This window comes from Choristoneura fumiferana, chromosome 5, assembly GCF_025370935.1.
Source record: "Choristoneura fumiferana chromosome 5, NRCan_CFum_1, whole genome shotgun sequence".
Lineage (NCBI taxonomy): Eukaryota > Metazoa > Arthropoda > Insecta > Lepidoptera > Tortricidae > Choristoneura > Choristoneura fumiferana.
The window spans coordinates 9,019,132-9,036,162 of record NC_133476.1 but is presented as its reverse complement, the minus strand read 5'-3'; the positions used below and the strand labels follow the sequence as shown (position 1 = coordinate 9,036,162).

The window sequence follows — 17,031 nt, the reverse complement described above, 5'->3', positions numbered from 1 at the left end:
AAATTGTCCTCAAATATTCAGTGCCGTATTGAAAAAAAAATGATCCAGTAGATTTAATCGAAATATTTAGAATTATAATCAATTTTACTTTAAAACCTTTTTTATCGAACAACCTGTAGGTAAACTTAATTATTACATACTGCCTGTCGACCGCGGCTTCGCCTAGGAAGAATTTGTTTGACAAAGTCACACTATACTGTCGATAATGTAAGGATATACCGGGTGTGGCCTGTAATATTATGAGCAAATAATTAAAACATAGCATATTAGTTCAGCGACTTTTAAAAATAATTAGTTTTTTAATTTTTCTTACACTTTTCAGTTTATTCGAAGAAGCCAATGTAAAGCAAAATGCTTGATGTTTGTAGCGTGACAGGCGACGTCAGCTGGGTTCCAGGATGGCGTACATTGATAGCATTGCAGTATTTAATTTGTATGAAAGAAGGAAAATTCAAAGACTCCATTATTTTTAAAAGTCGCTGAACTAATGTTGTTCAGTTTGACAAGGACGATCTATGTTTTAATTTTTTGCTCATATTAAAGGCTACACCCCGTAGAATGAATTGTATGGGATTGGCATTAGTTACTTTCATAAAATGTCACGTGATCTAGCGCAGTTTGGATAATAAGCTTACCATCAATATTTACCTATGCTAAATTTTATAAAAATCTGTTCTGTAGTTTTTGAGTAAAAGAATAACACACAGTTTACATTAATTTTATTATCTTTCGCGTTTCTAAATTGTCTAATACATTCGAAAATAATTGTGGCAAATGGTTTTAAATGAATACAAACAATCCTGCTTCATATTTATTGAAGACGTACAGTTAACTTATTAACAAAAGTTTTAAAAGATATTTACAAGGAAAATGTAATATTAAGACATGGGTAAAATAGATTTTAGTTGGTATATAACATTTTCGTTTAACCTAATGATATGTTAGTAGTTACCTTGCCATAGAAATGCATTGTTTGTAAAATATATGAAAATATAGGAACACATTAGTATTGTTGTAAGAAAACAACAAAATGGGCATATATTTAGCTAACAAAAAGAAACAGTAGAATGGAGGTATTACATGCAGAAATATAGATTCGCTGGTTTTTAAAAGGAATGAACAATTATTTATTAAATTTTCTAATAAATAATAAATAACTATATTTAACAGTATTCCCCTAATCAAATTTAAACTACATCTTATGAACGTGCACAACATTTAACAGTGATTAAAATTATCTATCAACTAGTGAATCAATTTTAAACAATTAAAATAAATCATTATCATTGATCAAATACAAACCTGGATCAGTTTTATAAAAGTCATAATTATTTTAAAACAACTTCTTTTATAAACCTGGCCCTTAACATAAACAATTTAATCTTATTAAATATTAAAAATCTAACAATATTTTTTATTGAATAATTTTGATATGCTTGATATTCTTGATATCACACTAGTAGCTGAAATTGCTTCGGTTCCTTTAATGTCTCTATTAAATCTCTTTTAGTATCCCTGAAAGTTACTTGAGCAACTTGTACTGTACTGAAATAATTTGCTAGCAGCAAGTATCTTGATCAAAAGTTGCCGTGTTTTTTTCTAGTATTTTTTTATCTTCTATACCTAAAGCCCAGTTTGGATTTTCAAAAAAAGAAGCGGCCAAGAGCGTGTCGGACACGCCCAAAATAGGGTTCCGTAGCCATTACGAAAAAATTAAGTAATATTTTTCTAAGGATTTCGTATTTTATACGGAATCTTCCTAGTTTAGGTATATTTTATACCTTAGGCTGCTATTTGCTCTTAAACCTAATAATTCTCAAGCAAACTTAGCCGTAATAGTTTTCCTTGAAAGTTTGATATACTTATATCCTATCTTATCCTGATTTTTTTCAATTTGTTCTACCCACCGGTTTAGATTTTAGAGGAGAGGGGGGGACGGGGGACGCTCGATTTTCTTGAAAATTTGCACTTTAAAGTTGAATATTTCGCAAATAAATCACTGAATCGAAAAATCGTCTTAGCAAACCCCTAATGGTTTTCAAAGACCTATCCAACGACCACTATAGGGTTGGATGAGAAAAAAAAATCACCCCCACTTTACGTCTATGGAAGGTACTCTAAAAAAATTTTTTTCAGAATTTTTTATTGTACCATTTTGTCGCCATAGTTTACATATATATCCGTGCAAAATTACAGCTTTTTAGCATTGATAGTCCCTGAGCAAAGCCGCGGGCGGACGGACAGACCAGACAGACAGACAGACATGGCGAAACTATAAGGGTTCCGTTTTTGCCATGTTGGCTACAGAACCCTAAAAATGGTGTAGGTTGTGTTATGAGGTCGCAGAAGGAACGAAGTTGAAGAGGTCAATCAAAAGCAATGTAATGCTACTGGCATTAGATACTATTGGATTTTTTGCAGGTCTAAACTGGGCTTTATACCGATACAGTATCGTATATCGACGTAAGTTGAAATTTGTTCCCTTACCGCCACAAACGCTAATCAAAAACGTGATCGTACAAAAAACGTGCGCAGACGTGATCACTTCAAGTGGACGAAACATTGTACGCAGAGTAAATACGGCAAAGTTGATACAGATATACTCGTAAGAAATGTTATACGTGGACATAAAGGTTTTTTCTATCCGCTTTTGCCGATTCCACGTCGATAGATCGTCGAGACCCTAATGGATTATCGTTTGTGTAGCGTAGGTAATATAATAATAAAAACTAAACCTTTCGCATTTGTAAACATCGTTGTGTAAGATTTATAAAATGGTTTTTGTGCGATAAAAAACTATAAAACTTTGAGATCTGAACTTAAATACTCGTACTTACTCGTTCATAAGTATGCTTTCTTGGCCACTAGTGTAAAACAATCAGACATCATTTGTTTTGGATTAGCGTCCATGCACGTATGGTAATGTCTAAAGCGCTGCAAACCAGATAAGACGGCTCTATCAGACACAACGGAGAGATATTTCTCACCTCAAGTAGTAAACTACCCTTTGTGTAGATAACCGCCGCCCTTTTGACTGGATTTGTAAAGAAACCTTTTGTGACAGACTTTGAAAAATATGACTAAAACAATTTTTAATATTCGTTGATTCTGATCCATGATTAAGAAATGAGTTTCTCTCGCTGAGTGTCGCCACTTTGAGTTGGCCGAGGCCCGCTTTGCATCCGCCGTCTGACACGTTACCTAGGGACACTTTATGCTAAATATTATTTAAACTTACTCAACTAACTCTTCAGTCTTGGACGTTTCGCTTAAATAGAATACTCCTAAACCCGCGTTGAATGTATATCGATATCTCTCCACGTTTTACTTTAATTTAAACCGTGTGTATATGCTACAGTGTGAACCACACCCATGCAACAACGACTCCAGAACAACATTGAGATCAAAGAAATTTTATGTTATTTTATAATAGACATACACAGAATTGTTCGGACTAAGAATTCCAAGAGTCTCGATCTAATGAAGACAATTAACTACTAACTTTAATTGCAAATATGAATTTGGAAAAACATGGGAAATATTGTTTAAGAATTTGAAAAACCACATTCACTAATAACGTAAGGACATTTACGAGTCACACGGCACGATCAAAACTTACGACATCTAAAAAGAGAAAGCGAAAAATTTACACGACATGCATTCTCATCGAATTATTTTATTAAAATACATTTACATTACTGTATGCCTCGGCTAGTGAATACTAAGAACGAACTGATCACGAACAGCTTAAAAATCCATACCTAATTGTATAAAAAACGCTGTGTAAAGGTTTGCACATAATACTTAATTAATAACTATTAATATTAAAAATATATTGCTCAGGATTCCAGTGGGTCGGTCTATCAAATCAGTGCGTAATAATTGTACAGGATCTGCCGCTGATCTAAACCAATGCCTAATAAATCGACTGCGTCTCCATTCTTTCAAATTGTCAACATTTTGTTCCCGTTTCATAGACACTGTCGAAACTAATTAATATAATATAATATATCCAGTCCAGTATAAACGATCACTTTGATTGGTACGTATAAAACTAAACATTAAGGTGTCTACACTGTCAACTAAAGTGCAGCCAAATTTTGTATAGAAAAACATTTTCTATTAATAAATATAAATAAAATTCATTATTTTTCAGGTGTCCTATTTTTTAATTACGCTAAATGTATACATATATATATATTTTAAAAACCTTACGCGCTAATGATATGTATTATTTTGATATGTAAGAATTACTTTCGATCACAACGATATGGTGCGTCCATAGCGGCAACGACTGATTGATAATATCTGCACGGCTAGCAAAAGTTGAGTGTTATTTTGTCTGACGCATAACAAGGAAGGGAACCACATTTTTACAAGCTCGACGGTGATCATTTTCTTAGGCATCACGCCAAAAGGTTTGCCTAGTGTCACTGAAATATGTCAATTTGCCTTGTCGCGCTTTGATGAAACACTACACAGGCAAACAATTTTTGTCGCACATCTTTGATGTTAATATGAAAGTGACGCATTGGGCGATGAAGCAGTTTAAAACTCAAAAGCTTCAAGAATATCTTTTTAAGTTTTGCTAGCCGTGTCGTCTACCGATGGCGCAACCAGTTTAGTCCTCGGGCCAGCCGAGATCTTCTCCGACGAGGTCATAGAACCTCTGATTGTGTTGTATAAAAAACTTGCGCAGCTTCGTCACCACGGCTGGGTCCACTCTTGGGTGCTTACGCCCTTTAGTCTCGCGCAGACACTTATCCGTCGTGTCATTCCGCAAGCAATAGAAACCTTTCGTTTCGTTGAAGTAGAAGTTTCTTCTTCCTGTTCGGGGAATATTAAGCTTTGTTAATAACAAAATACTAATATACTCCATAGCATAATTTAAAAGATGATAAGACGAAAAAAACTTTTCGCATTCACATTTACAGAACAATTTATCGATAGGTACAATTCACTTAAGCAGTGCTGTATTCATTATGCAAGTGAGTACTTTGACAGACTGTTTATTATAATATGGTTTAAGCGTCTCTTTTTTGTGTAGTGGTACTGACAATTCGTTCAGTTTAACATTTATCTTACCTATTTTATGCTCTAGTCCGAGGAACTTTTCGATACGCCGTAGTTGCGGTACAGGGTCCTCGATGAGTAGATCCCCGTTGACCACCAGGATCTGTTCCCGCGGGAACACCTCTAGCCATCGATGCAAGTACGCATGGTAGAGTGATATGGCAATAGGCCTGCGACAAAACCTTTTGGTGAGCATTTCAAAAGGTAAAGTTACCATCAGAAGTGGATGAGCGGTTGTGAAGGTTAATGGTTTACATACATAATATCCTTTTATTACATTGGTAGTTGAGTGTAGAGATTGGGTTAGATATATATTCGACGTGCATCGAAGCAGAGACAGGAAAGCAAAAAGGAGATAGCGGGATGATTTGGGACGTTTGGATCCGACCTGGCAAAATTTGCCAATTAATGATAAAGATGTGGAAGGAAAGAGAACGGAGAGTTATTTGCCTAGAAAATGTTTGAGAAGCTTGTTGCAACCCTAGCACCAACTGGTCATCGAATAAAGAAACTAATATGACGCATGAAAAGCAAACACTGGTGAACACTGGTGTGTGTTGTTCTACAATTACATAATAGCTATAGAAGTTTCTCAACTCAGATGCATGAATAAAACTGCTAAGTGTACTGTTTACTTTTTTTAGTTATGACCCATGACCCAATTGACCCATATAAGCTGTATGAGAAAGTCACACAGCTGACAAAAAATATAGACACATTTTTCTTCAACCAAATCTTTGTGTGCTATGATTAGTGATAGTGCTATGATTCTGAGTAAAAAGATAATTGTGAAAAAAAAAAGTAAAGGGCGCAGTTAACATGAAACAGTGGACTCTGTGGACAGAGATTTTTTTTATCGTGGTCTCACCCTACATGGTTAAAAAAAAACTTAAGCTAACCTGTATGCAATGTTGATGGAGCCATCAGGCGATAAGGCGAGGTGTTCGAACGGCTTGGCGGCATCGGGCGCGGGGTGCGAGGGCATCATGGCGTGCGCGGGCGCCGACGGCGTGGCGCGGCTGCGCAGCTGCGTATAGTCGGAGATGGCGCGCGTCACTGGCTCCCGCACAATGAGGAGGAGCCGCACTGATGAGTTCATGGCACGCACGCGCTCTGGCACCTTGGGAAAATAATGAAGACTTTATGCGAGCGTTTATAGGAATTATAATGACCTAATAACTGGCTAACTAGAAGAGTGCCCTTTATAGAAAAAGTACGCCTTTGTACATCTGACTCCCATTAAAATTGTTTAGCCGCGTATTCGCACGTGTAAATATAATTAAATCAAGCAGTTGAATTTAAATTAAGGGATTTTTACTAAATTCTCATAGGAATTACCAAAACTTACATTGTATATTTTATTGACGTTGCATATAAAGCACAAGCACCAAGTTTTATGTGTTTAATTCTGATAAATAGTAGCCTATATGTTACTCCAGGTGTGCAATTATCTACATACACAATACACACACACACACACACACACACACACACACATACACACATATTTACACATACTTACAAAAACTAAGTAGGATTAAAAAAAAATTAAGCTCTCCCACGCAATCCCATTAGCTTATTACGTCTGTGTCAGCTCCACGACGTCATACTCCCACCTACAATTGTAGCAAATCCGTTTTGTTTTATTCCTCAATATTAGCTGAACCCATAAATCATTATGACAGTAACAAGTGTATGTTGATTGTCTATTGGTTATTATGCGATTCCCAATACGTGAAAACTTTTGATTGATCATCGGGGTATAGTCTCCCTTGTAAAAATATACGCACTTTTACTACCGTTGGCAAAAGTAAAAGATAAAACTTGACAGTTTTATACATGGACGTATTATCATGATAGAAAACGCAAAAAAAACCTAATTTGTTTGCCAAAAATTGTAGAACGCTTTATCTCTTCGAGCTGCTACTGCAACTAGGTATTCAAAATGGTTTCACAAGGTTTCCGAGTTCCATCTTTAAATAACTCTCATGACTTAAACATGTCTCTTAGACGTCGATTACTCCCACTGACGTCAGTACAGTCCAGCATTCGAATTTTCTGTCATTCGCCACGGATTGACGATTATTATTTAGTTTTCATTAAAAGAAAAGCTTAGAATAGCTTTCAAGAAAAATGCTTATACTTTCTTCAAAGGCCGGCAACGGACCAATGACTCTCCTTGAGTAGTTGGTACCCATGGGCAGTGGTGATCATTTCCCATCAGATGATCCACTGGCTCGTTTGCCTCATTCTCATAATATACAAAATAAAAAGTCCAGACCATCAGTCTACCGGCACGAGAGGGTTAGATGATATTTTTTTTTCTAATTCTGGGGTTTTTATTTATTTATTTGGGAAACAAACAGCATTAACACAGTTGAATATGAATATAACTTAGCTGAAACTTAAGCCAAAGCAGTTTCCACTTATAAAGAAATAACATTTTTGGTTGTTTTTGCTGTGCGTTGTCTATTTGTCATTTAGTCTGTCGCATTATTATTTATTAGGTAAGATAACTTACCTCAGGAGTAACGAAGTAACTAGGACTCTTCTCTATCGTGATCTGCCCCTTGAAGGACAGCGGCATTTTACTTCGGTACCACTCGAGGCCCAGCGCGTAATTTTCATCGCGGTCAAAGAAGTGGACCTCGCCAGACGCCTTCTGCACCATCGGATGGAGATACAGCATCTCTAGGAGAGCTCGTGTGCCGCACTTGCGAACGCCGACTATCAGCGCCTGGGGACAAAAGATACGGTAAGATAATGCTTGAATGTTAGACATTCAAGAAGAACTGGAACCTACTAATGGCTAAAACTTAGATGAATGATTGGTCTCGCGCGCTCGCTCGACTAGATACCGCGCTACCTAAAAGCAAAAGGTTCGTGAATGCGGCAACTCAATATTGTAGTGTGCGTAAGAACGGTGTAAGACAATTTGCAAGGATGCTAGTGTGCGTGACGAATTGTGTTGCCAGCTGCTCCACTGTTACCCGAATTATTGGGAAAATAAATTATTCTGTGGTCTATTAAGTTACTGGTTACAAAATGTATCTTGGGAAATACTTAGAAATTAAGAAGTAATTAAGAGTAAATGTATTAATATGTTTGTGTATAGGTTAGGCGTAAGTTTCTTCTTTAAAAAAATGGTAGGTATGATGTAGGTATATCAATGATCAGGCCTCACTTTTAATTAAAAAATATATATATTTAAGGACATTCAATATTTAAAAATTATAACTAAAAATTCATGGACTGAGTCACCAACTAAGAGGTTTTGCGTACTTAAGATAACACGTTGCACCTATAGTTAAACCTAATATAATGTACAGGTTAATTAAGACTAAAATAAAAAAAAAATTGGTTACAAAATATACATACATACATGCATGCATACATACTTACATACATACGCTTGAAAAACATAACCCTCCTTCGGGCAGTCGGGTAAAAAGTTAACATTTCAGGAAAATGGGTAGAAAAACAAAAAAAAATTTTTTTTTCGTTTCCTGTAATACCTAAGTAAATTAGCTGATTGGGCTTTTTGAATGGAAAGACGAAAAACATTTTTAATTTTAAGACACATTCACCCCTTAATTAAATAGTGTCAGGGTAACAATTTATACACCTTCAGTGTATATATCACAAAGATAAACATCAAATAATTTAGAAGTAGGTCATGTATATATATAATAATTACGTTAGATACTTAAATAAAATAAGTTATTAAAATTTATCATCATTTAATGATGATAACAATAAAATTCAATTTATTAAAATCTCAACCACGGGGAATTTGATTCTTGTGTACGCGGCAACACAGAATGGCGTTTAGGGTTCATGTTATTTTATTTTGTAATGTCGAAATTATACGATATTTACTGGTGGTATGTGATCCCAGTGTCCTTCTTATTTCTTGTAGTATTATTTTTAAACAGTTTCACTGCGAAAACTGGCATTTTACTTCGGTTTATGACCAAAATTTAACAAAAATTCGATACATGCACCGTTTGCAAGGCGACTGACTCGCCTCGGGCTCGGGTACGCCGAATTCGACGTACTATTTGTTGCCGCATTTGACAAGTACGCCGGCGGTATCTAGTCGAGCGAGCGCGTGAGACCAATCATTCATCTAAGGGCTAAAATAAAAACGTAATATTTAAAAAACTGGTTTTGCTTGTGCACCTGTGGAAGCCTCTTCATAGGTCTGGGTGGTCTCGATGGTCGTTGCCTCTTCCGCAGCGCCATGGGGTGGTTGATGCTGCGGCCTCCCACCTCTTGAGTGAGCAGCATCTTGCGACTCTCGCTGGCAGCCGATGCCAGACTGGCAGCCTGAGGGTAATTTAAAGATTAGTAGAGACTTGCAATTAACATAAAATTTAAGGGAAAAACATTGTACTAGTTTTTCTTTGGCTGCACTTTTACCTAAGCTACGTAACTTAAGAGACACTTGCCCTGTCACATGTGCTGTCAGTGTATTGCTTACGCAGAAAGAATTAAATAGTTTATGTGTTAAGTTCAATTCTCGTCCATTCAACCGAACGAATTATTTAGTAGGAATAACCACGGTAAAACATTAAAAACTTTTGGTGAAACTTTTGAATCTCGAAAACATGTTCATAAAACTGACAATAAAAACCTTGTTATTAAACTGACATGGCGGTATTTTACAGTCGTTAAAAATATTTACGCGAAAAATGTAGTAGAAAAATTTTTGCTATAAAACCGAGAAAACGCTAGTTATTTTACCTGATGTTCCAAACTGTGTCCGTTGTTTAAAACGCTTGGTCTGCGAGTGTAATTCTGCGCCACCGGTGATATTACCGGCATAGTCAGATCTCATTTAGATTATCCGCTGTTTCCGATCACGAGAACATCTGATATCGTTCGGGGATTAACAGACAAACAATTTCCTCTGTATTGACTGGAAAATCTTTTTTTTGGATCGAGTTGCCTTAAGGGCCGAAGACCTCCTACCTTTTCTTTACTTGTTTTTAGCTTATTCTCCAATCTGTTCATCATCATCACCATCATCCCAGCCTATATACGTCCCACTGCTGGGCACACGCTCCTCTCAGAATGAAAGGGCTCGAATCTGTTCAAGTTAGTATAAATTCGCCGGTTTCCCATGTAGGATGGCCTTTAACTTTAGATAAGTATATGGTACCTAGTTTTCAGGGTTCCCTGGTTTATTACCTAATGGAAGCTCTTAAGTTCCGCCTCCCTTTCTCGACGTTTATCCATCAACGTGATATACTATTCTTTAATGTGTTATACATGCGTGAAAAACATGATGTTTTTAGAATTGAAATGGTACTAAATAAGTTTTTGGTAAAAAAAAAACATTTTTAATACAAGATTTTTTTGCTAACTGTGCTTGTATTGTCACCCAAACTACATTTGAATACCGAATTTCTAGTCGATGCTATTAACCGTGAAGAGTTCCGTCCTGTGAAGACGATCGAACTAGGATGTCATTATCAAGTTATTGTACTGTCACCAGATTTACATAAGTTTACCAAATTTCAAGTCGATCAGACTACTGGAAGTGGATTAAATTTAACTTGCAAGATTTGACCCAAACATACATAAACAAACAAACAGGGCAAGTTAAATAAAATTTAAGCTTGTAAAAAACCATAAGTACCAATAATCAATTTAATTTTGGGCGAAATTTGCTAAAGTTCAAATGGACAACATCGGTATTAAACAGTTTCTACACTCTTAAAGATTAATGCTCCATAATTGATTATCAATACATCAATTTGCTTTTCACGGTTTGAACATAGAACATCAAGAATGGCAGTAATTAAGCTGCACGTCGTATTAAGGCGATGTTAGAGGAACAGCATCTAGCGCAGATTAATAGATAATAAATAACAATGATATGGGACTATCTTATATGTCTGTACCTGGTTATTCACTTTATATTAATTGCCGAAATAATTAAATATTGATTGCACTTTAATAAAATTATACTACTTACTCTATTACTTAGTAAATACTAAGTAGGTCAAATATTCGCGTTAATTAATTTGTAGAATATGTTTTAAAATGTCCTGAGGCACGGTGGAAGGACAACCTTAAGAGGGTGCTGGTGGCGGAGGGATTGAAGACAGAGTGTTGTCGCGCGCCTTGGAGAGGCCTGCTGTAGTCTGCTGTAGGCTGATGACGATGATGTTTTAAAATGAACTTAATTATAATTATCACCTCGGCCGTATACAGTTCTGTTACAACTTACAACTGGTGCATTTAATAATTGTCACGGCGGGCGTACCTTTAAGGTTTAAAAAAAATGTTTCGCCGACCTTATTATAGCTCTCGCGCACCACTGGTTGGGAACCACTGATTTAGACATCGATGAAGTCTGTAACGTTGTCGAAGCCTGTGGTTAGTGTTTGGATTTTCTTAATACTTATTATGATTTATCTTGAATATTTTTTTTTGTTTTTTATTCGACTGGATGGCAAACGAGCAAGTGGATCTCCTGATGGTAAGAGATCACCACCACCCATAGACAACTGCAACACCTGGGTATTGCAGATGCGTTGCCAACCTAGAGGCCAAAGAAGGAATACCTCAAGTGCCAGTTATTTCACCGGCTGTCTTACTCTCCACGCCGAAACACAACAGTGCAAGCACTGCTGCTTCACGGCAGGATTAGCGAGCAAGATGGTGGTAGCAATCCGGGCGGACCTTGCACAAGGTCCTACCACCTGCAATATCAGCCTGGAATATCAGCCGGAAGACGTCCACTGCTGGACAAAGGCCTCCCCCTTAGAACGCCACAATGAACGTCAACTCGCCACTTGCATCCACCGGTTTCCCGCTACTCTCACGATAAAAACGATATAAAATAGAAAAGATAAATTAAAAAATTGTATCATGTATTATACGAACTTTCTTGCTAGGTACCAAATTGGTGTTTTAGCTCGACGTTTAATGATAAGATTTCACCGTTATTCTTGTTTCAAAATGCAACAACCGAAACATCTCGTCAGATAGAGAATCATCCTTCCATAGCATCTACTTAACGCATATTCGTATGTCGACAAACTCTATGTTTTGAATTGGTAAACTTTTTTTAATTAAAGTTAAATAGTATCAGATCGTACTTAGGGAGCCGTAAAATGTAGTAGAAAATTTAGAGCGGCAAACCTTTAGAGTTGGAACAACAGGCGTCATAAAGGAAGGGCGGTACAACGGCTTTATCTGCGAGGGTGCGCTTACGAACATTAATTACGATTACAGCGAACGCGATAGGCACAGACTATGACCTTTGGTTGGTGCACACTGCAACTTAAAGCATTTCCAAGTAAAAAAAAATGTTTATATGAACAATATCTCTCTCTCTCTCTCTCTCTCTCAATAAAACTATCTATCTATCACGAGCCGCCGAGTCGCGTTCGCGTGCTCCGAAAGAAGGGCTACGAAATAGCCCGAAACATGTCGAGCTAAACTCGGTTTAAGACGTGAGTTATCCGTTACAATGTCCTTTAATATGAGTGAGTCTCACGGTAGTTTCATGTTCAAAACTATCTATCTATTTCGATCTATCCAACTATTTATTTGTCTATTTGGTGTTGTCTAATACAGCGCGTGACAACGATGTATGAACAATGAAGTATTTAACCAACTTAGGGCCTTGAGTCTTGGAATATTGTGAACATTTTAAATGCAAAACAAAGGCCATGAACGAGAGCTTTAACATTTAGAAAACCGCATGACTTTGAAACAAACCTCGTTTAAAGGCAATCGCGGCGGTTGGCGCACGAGAGTGTCTCTATAGTATACACGTAGGTATACCTATTTAGGTTTGCCACTCTCACAAACTACAATGCAATTTGTAAAGCATGTTACCGCGTGAAATTCACCGGTGGAAAAAACAGGTAACCTTCTTTTGGTCACGCTTGTTGGGGTACCTTTTCCCCGCAGCCAAGTCGAGCATGGTCATGCTGAATAATTGAACATGACATATAATAAACGAGTAACACTTTTCGGCGTCACTCTTTTCAACAACCTTTTTCACTTGAAAAATAGGAGTTCGGGTTCCGAACTACTAAGGCAACTCTAGGTACGAGTACATGCAGTCGAGTTCATAAACTTGTGAGCAAAAATTTTATCAAAAATATACACGCTTCTGTACGCCGTTGATAATAGATAGAGTCGTGTTCAGATATTTTTGATCAAATTTTTGCTCTGAAATTTATTACATCTAGGTAAGTAAACTTAAGTAGGTAAAATATATGAATATGATTTCAATAAAAATTCTTATACTTAACTGACATATTTATGTTAATTGTAATGTAATCTTATATTGAATGAATAAATCAAGTAAACTAAACTATAAGAAAATTTTAGCGATTTTAGCGAAAATCAACTTAAAAGTACTATATGCACAATTTGTAACATAGTTATATGCTTTTCTTTGTGTAAAGTATTCCCAGTTTGTTAGTTGGTACATAAATATTTACTGTGGGTCAAATTATGCAAGTAGATTTTACCTACATTCAACGACGTCCTTGTGTGTATTTATTTATATTTGATAAGGCAAAAAATATCGTCTTCAAAAAGATGTGTTCTTTGACAATCAGTTCACGTAGATTCTTGGCCATATGTTAGTACTTTTGTTAATCCAGCAGCGTTTCGCAGTAAAAAAATATGTTTTGGCTGCCATTATTGTTCCAGCCACTGTAATTTACTTTTGCGATTGCTTTTATGATGATGGCGAAAATCTTGACAGCAAACTTAAATAGCAAAGAGAATACACAATATGTGTACGAAAATGTACTCAATGATTAAATGTGTGTTCTGCAGCGTATTAGCTTGGAGTGTGAGGTGCTGTAAGGGCTTGGTTCGACCACGCCCTCAGGGAGCACGCTCTGCCCAGCGGAAGTGGCGAGCAGGCCTACAAATAATTATCAAACGAACGGGTTCAATGATAAAATAGATTAAAAGGAGAAGTTATTTTTAACAAATTTTTATTTAACTTGCAACGTTTTTGTGTATGTAAGTAGTGGTTTTAAAAAGTTGCATATCATTTTTCGACCACTTGCTGGTATGTATCTAATTGTAATTTGTAAGTTTGTGACGATATAATAATCTGGCTTTGAATTTTGTTAGTCTGGTCAGGATAGCCTGGCTAATTAAACTCTTCAATTTGAAACTTGGTATGTATAAAATGTAGTTTGAATGAAAATGTAGTTATAGGTAGTACATTGGGCAAATAAACCTTGTATCTATATAGTAGAAATTATTTTCGTACAAAAATTTAGAATTACGTAAAACGGTTAAAAAAATATGGGCTCTTTTACTTTTGAGTTTTCTGTGAGTTATGTTTTTGAGTGATATAATGGTGCGGTTGTTAAGTTTATTTTTTTCTACTGCACTACTATATTTTGTTACGTTTCTACGGATGTCAAAGAAAAAAAGCGATGGTCAGTTACACCAAAAAAATCTTCGTGGAATTAAACGCGAAAAGGTCCCACTACAGTATTTACACGGTTCAGTTTCTTCGACTGTATATTAATGCATACCTACATTGACGAAATTCCATTTTTGTTTTAATAGGTACTAACCCACAAATTTTACTTCCCTAGCAGTAAAGAAAAAATAACATTATGAACAAACGAATTCATATGCCCAAAAAAGACTTTGTTTAATATCAAAGCAATTATATTAATCCAAACAAAGTTGTTTGAAAAAGGTAAACGAATACCTACAATTAACCGGTTAATATATTAAGGTCGTTACATCGTTCAACCCTTGTTTAGTTAATTTAGTCGGTGCCCCTGTCTCGACTGATTTGTTGGATTGTTGTTGCTGTGTTGAGGATAAACAGACAAACAAATAGTAGCTTGTAGGCATTAAATGTGCCTTTAATGTAAAATTCAAACACAAGCACCAACGTGTACGGTTAAATTGTATTTTGCCGCAGTACGAATGTAACAAAATAGGTGTTTTATTAACTTTGCCAATTTGTCGGGCGACCGGCCCCTGGTTATGACTCAGCTTCTAGCTTCCCCTATGACATTAACAATTTGGTTGGTCACCCTCACGCCATTTAGGACATATAGCGTTAAATAAAACAATATGATCATGTGAGGCGCACAGCGCGAGGCGCGGGCATCCGCAGAATGATGGCCTTTTCTGTGGAATTAATGCGAACGGGGGGCCGTAGTGTCAAATTATGAGGCGCATTATAAAGCGTAAAAAACGGCGGATTCTCCCAAAGGACACGAGCGGGATACTGACCCATTATGTGCCGGTAAATGTAGCAACTGTAGCAACCTATTGCATTTTGTGCAAATACAGTTAGATGGCAGTAGTGGTTGCGAGTCGACATAAAAGTAACTAACAATAAGTGCCAGTGCCATTTTCTTACAATACACGCTAGTGCAGTACAAGATAGCACAAGTGGGGGACGCCACAATAAAGAGATCTATACCTTCCCTTGTCCTTACGACTCGTAGAGTCAGCATCAATATAAGCGGATAATTTTTTACTCTATCGATTAAATCCTTGTCAATCTTTTATGGCGCTAAGTACGTGGCTGTAAAACGACAAAATATAAAAGTGTTCAGCTACTTTTGATGTTGACCCTATTACTAATAATAGATACCTATCAAACATTGGCTAGTTAAAACATCAATTTATCAACTCTGCCGCGTCTCCTACCGGCGTCCACCAGAGCGACGGACGTTTTCTCCGTTCATAGCGCGGGTGAGTCACCGCACAAGGTTATTTGACGGCACATAATACACAAAGAAAGCTCCCACCAGCCGGCCGCACATACCAAAGCCACAGCACACCAGCACACATTAGCATGCCACATTAGCACGACGCAGCATCGCGACTTAAAACGGCGCGGCGTCGTAAAGTGAACAGGCAACCTGCGCACTCCTGTGTTGTATCGTCACAACACACAGGTGTATTACTATGCCGCGGGAGTGGTGATGGTGATGACTAAAAGGGCTACTACGAAACTTAAAAATCGAAGTTCGTGTCGTACCGTCTCGCGGACGCTTATATTATTTAATACGAGAGTGAGAGGGACGGTATGATACGAACTTTGATTTTCGAATTTCGTAGTAGCCCCGCTGACCAGAGGCGGAATTGTCTAACGCGCTGACGTACGTGATTGCATTCTCCGTTTCTTTCTACCCTTGTCTTATATCGTGTGACAGATAGAAGCGTTAAAAGCTATTGTGATTTCAATTGTGTTAGAAAATAAGGCCTCAGTAGTCAATGGTATCAGAACACCTATCGCTTGTCAGGCAGGTAAATGGGGCCTGATACTTTTTTGAAAAATACTTACTGCTACAGCTTACCTGTATACTGTACAGGGCGCTGTCGTACAGCACATGGAAGGTGAGGAAGAGGGACAGCAGCGTGACGGAGAGAAGCGCCGCCGCGAGCTTGGGCCGCGACACCCCCACCACGAGCACGCAGTCCGCCAGCTCGCCCTCCGCCGGCCGGAACGACGACCGCGGCAACCATCTACATAATACAACTTTTTGTTAAAAAAAAGGTTTAGTACAAGCTTTTCTACCTGACTGTACTTAATTTATTTTTACCCGACTGCCCGAACGAGGGTTATGTTTTTGTTAACTGTACTTCCATTGTTTGTTTGTTTATACCTACTTTATATTGTACAAAACGAAAATACGAAAAGGTTACTCAAAAAAGTGCTAAGTACAAAAGAAGACATCCCTGAACGGATTTCTGCCAGTCAACCTTTGAATCGTAAAGAAGAACAATCAAATAGGGATTTGTCACCCAAATTATAATATCGTACCTATTATGAAGTGGATGTCATTAACCACTGAATATTTCTGCCTGCAGAGATGATCCGGTATGAACTACCAGCATTTTATTACCAGATTATTGTATTCACACCAGACTTAATATAACTCTACCAAATTTCAGCTTCCACTGGTGTCAACCAGGGAGTGGTCGAAA

At 37.2% G+C, this 17,031-nt stretch overlaps 1 protein-coding gene across 2 annotated transcripts in view; it reads right to left on the bottom strand.

Annotated features, from left to right (window-relative positions):
• Nucleotides 1-798: 798 nt before the first annotated feature.
• The window catches only part of Hs3st-A (Heparan sulfate 3-O sulfotransferase-A), a 55,346-nt gene continuing 39,113 nt past the window's right edge, over nucleotides 799-17,031 (bottom strand). For both annotated transcript variants that reach the window (XM_074087758.1, XM_074087757.1), the window contains exons 4-9: nucleotides 16,401-16,569; nucleotides 9,256-9,402; nucleotides 7,595-7,810; nucleotides 5,973-6,193; nucleotides 5,086-5,243; nucleotides 799-4,827 (exon numbers count right to left, since the gene is read on the bottom strand). In XM_074087758.1, the coding sequence (XP_073943859.1) occupies nucleotides 4,622-4,827; nucleotides 5,086-5,243; nucleotides 5,973-6,193; nucleotides 7,595-7,810; nucleotides 9,256-9,402; nucleotides 16,401-16,569 (1,117 nt within the window). In that variant the 3' untranslated portion in view covers nucleotides 799-4,621. The remainder of the gene's footprint in view (nucleotides 4,828-5,085; nucleotides 5,244-5,972; nucleotides 6,194-7,594; nucleotides 7,811-9,255; nucleotides 9,403-16,400; nucleotides 16,570-17,031) is intronic.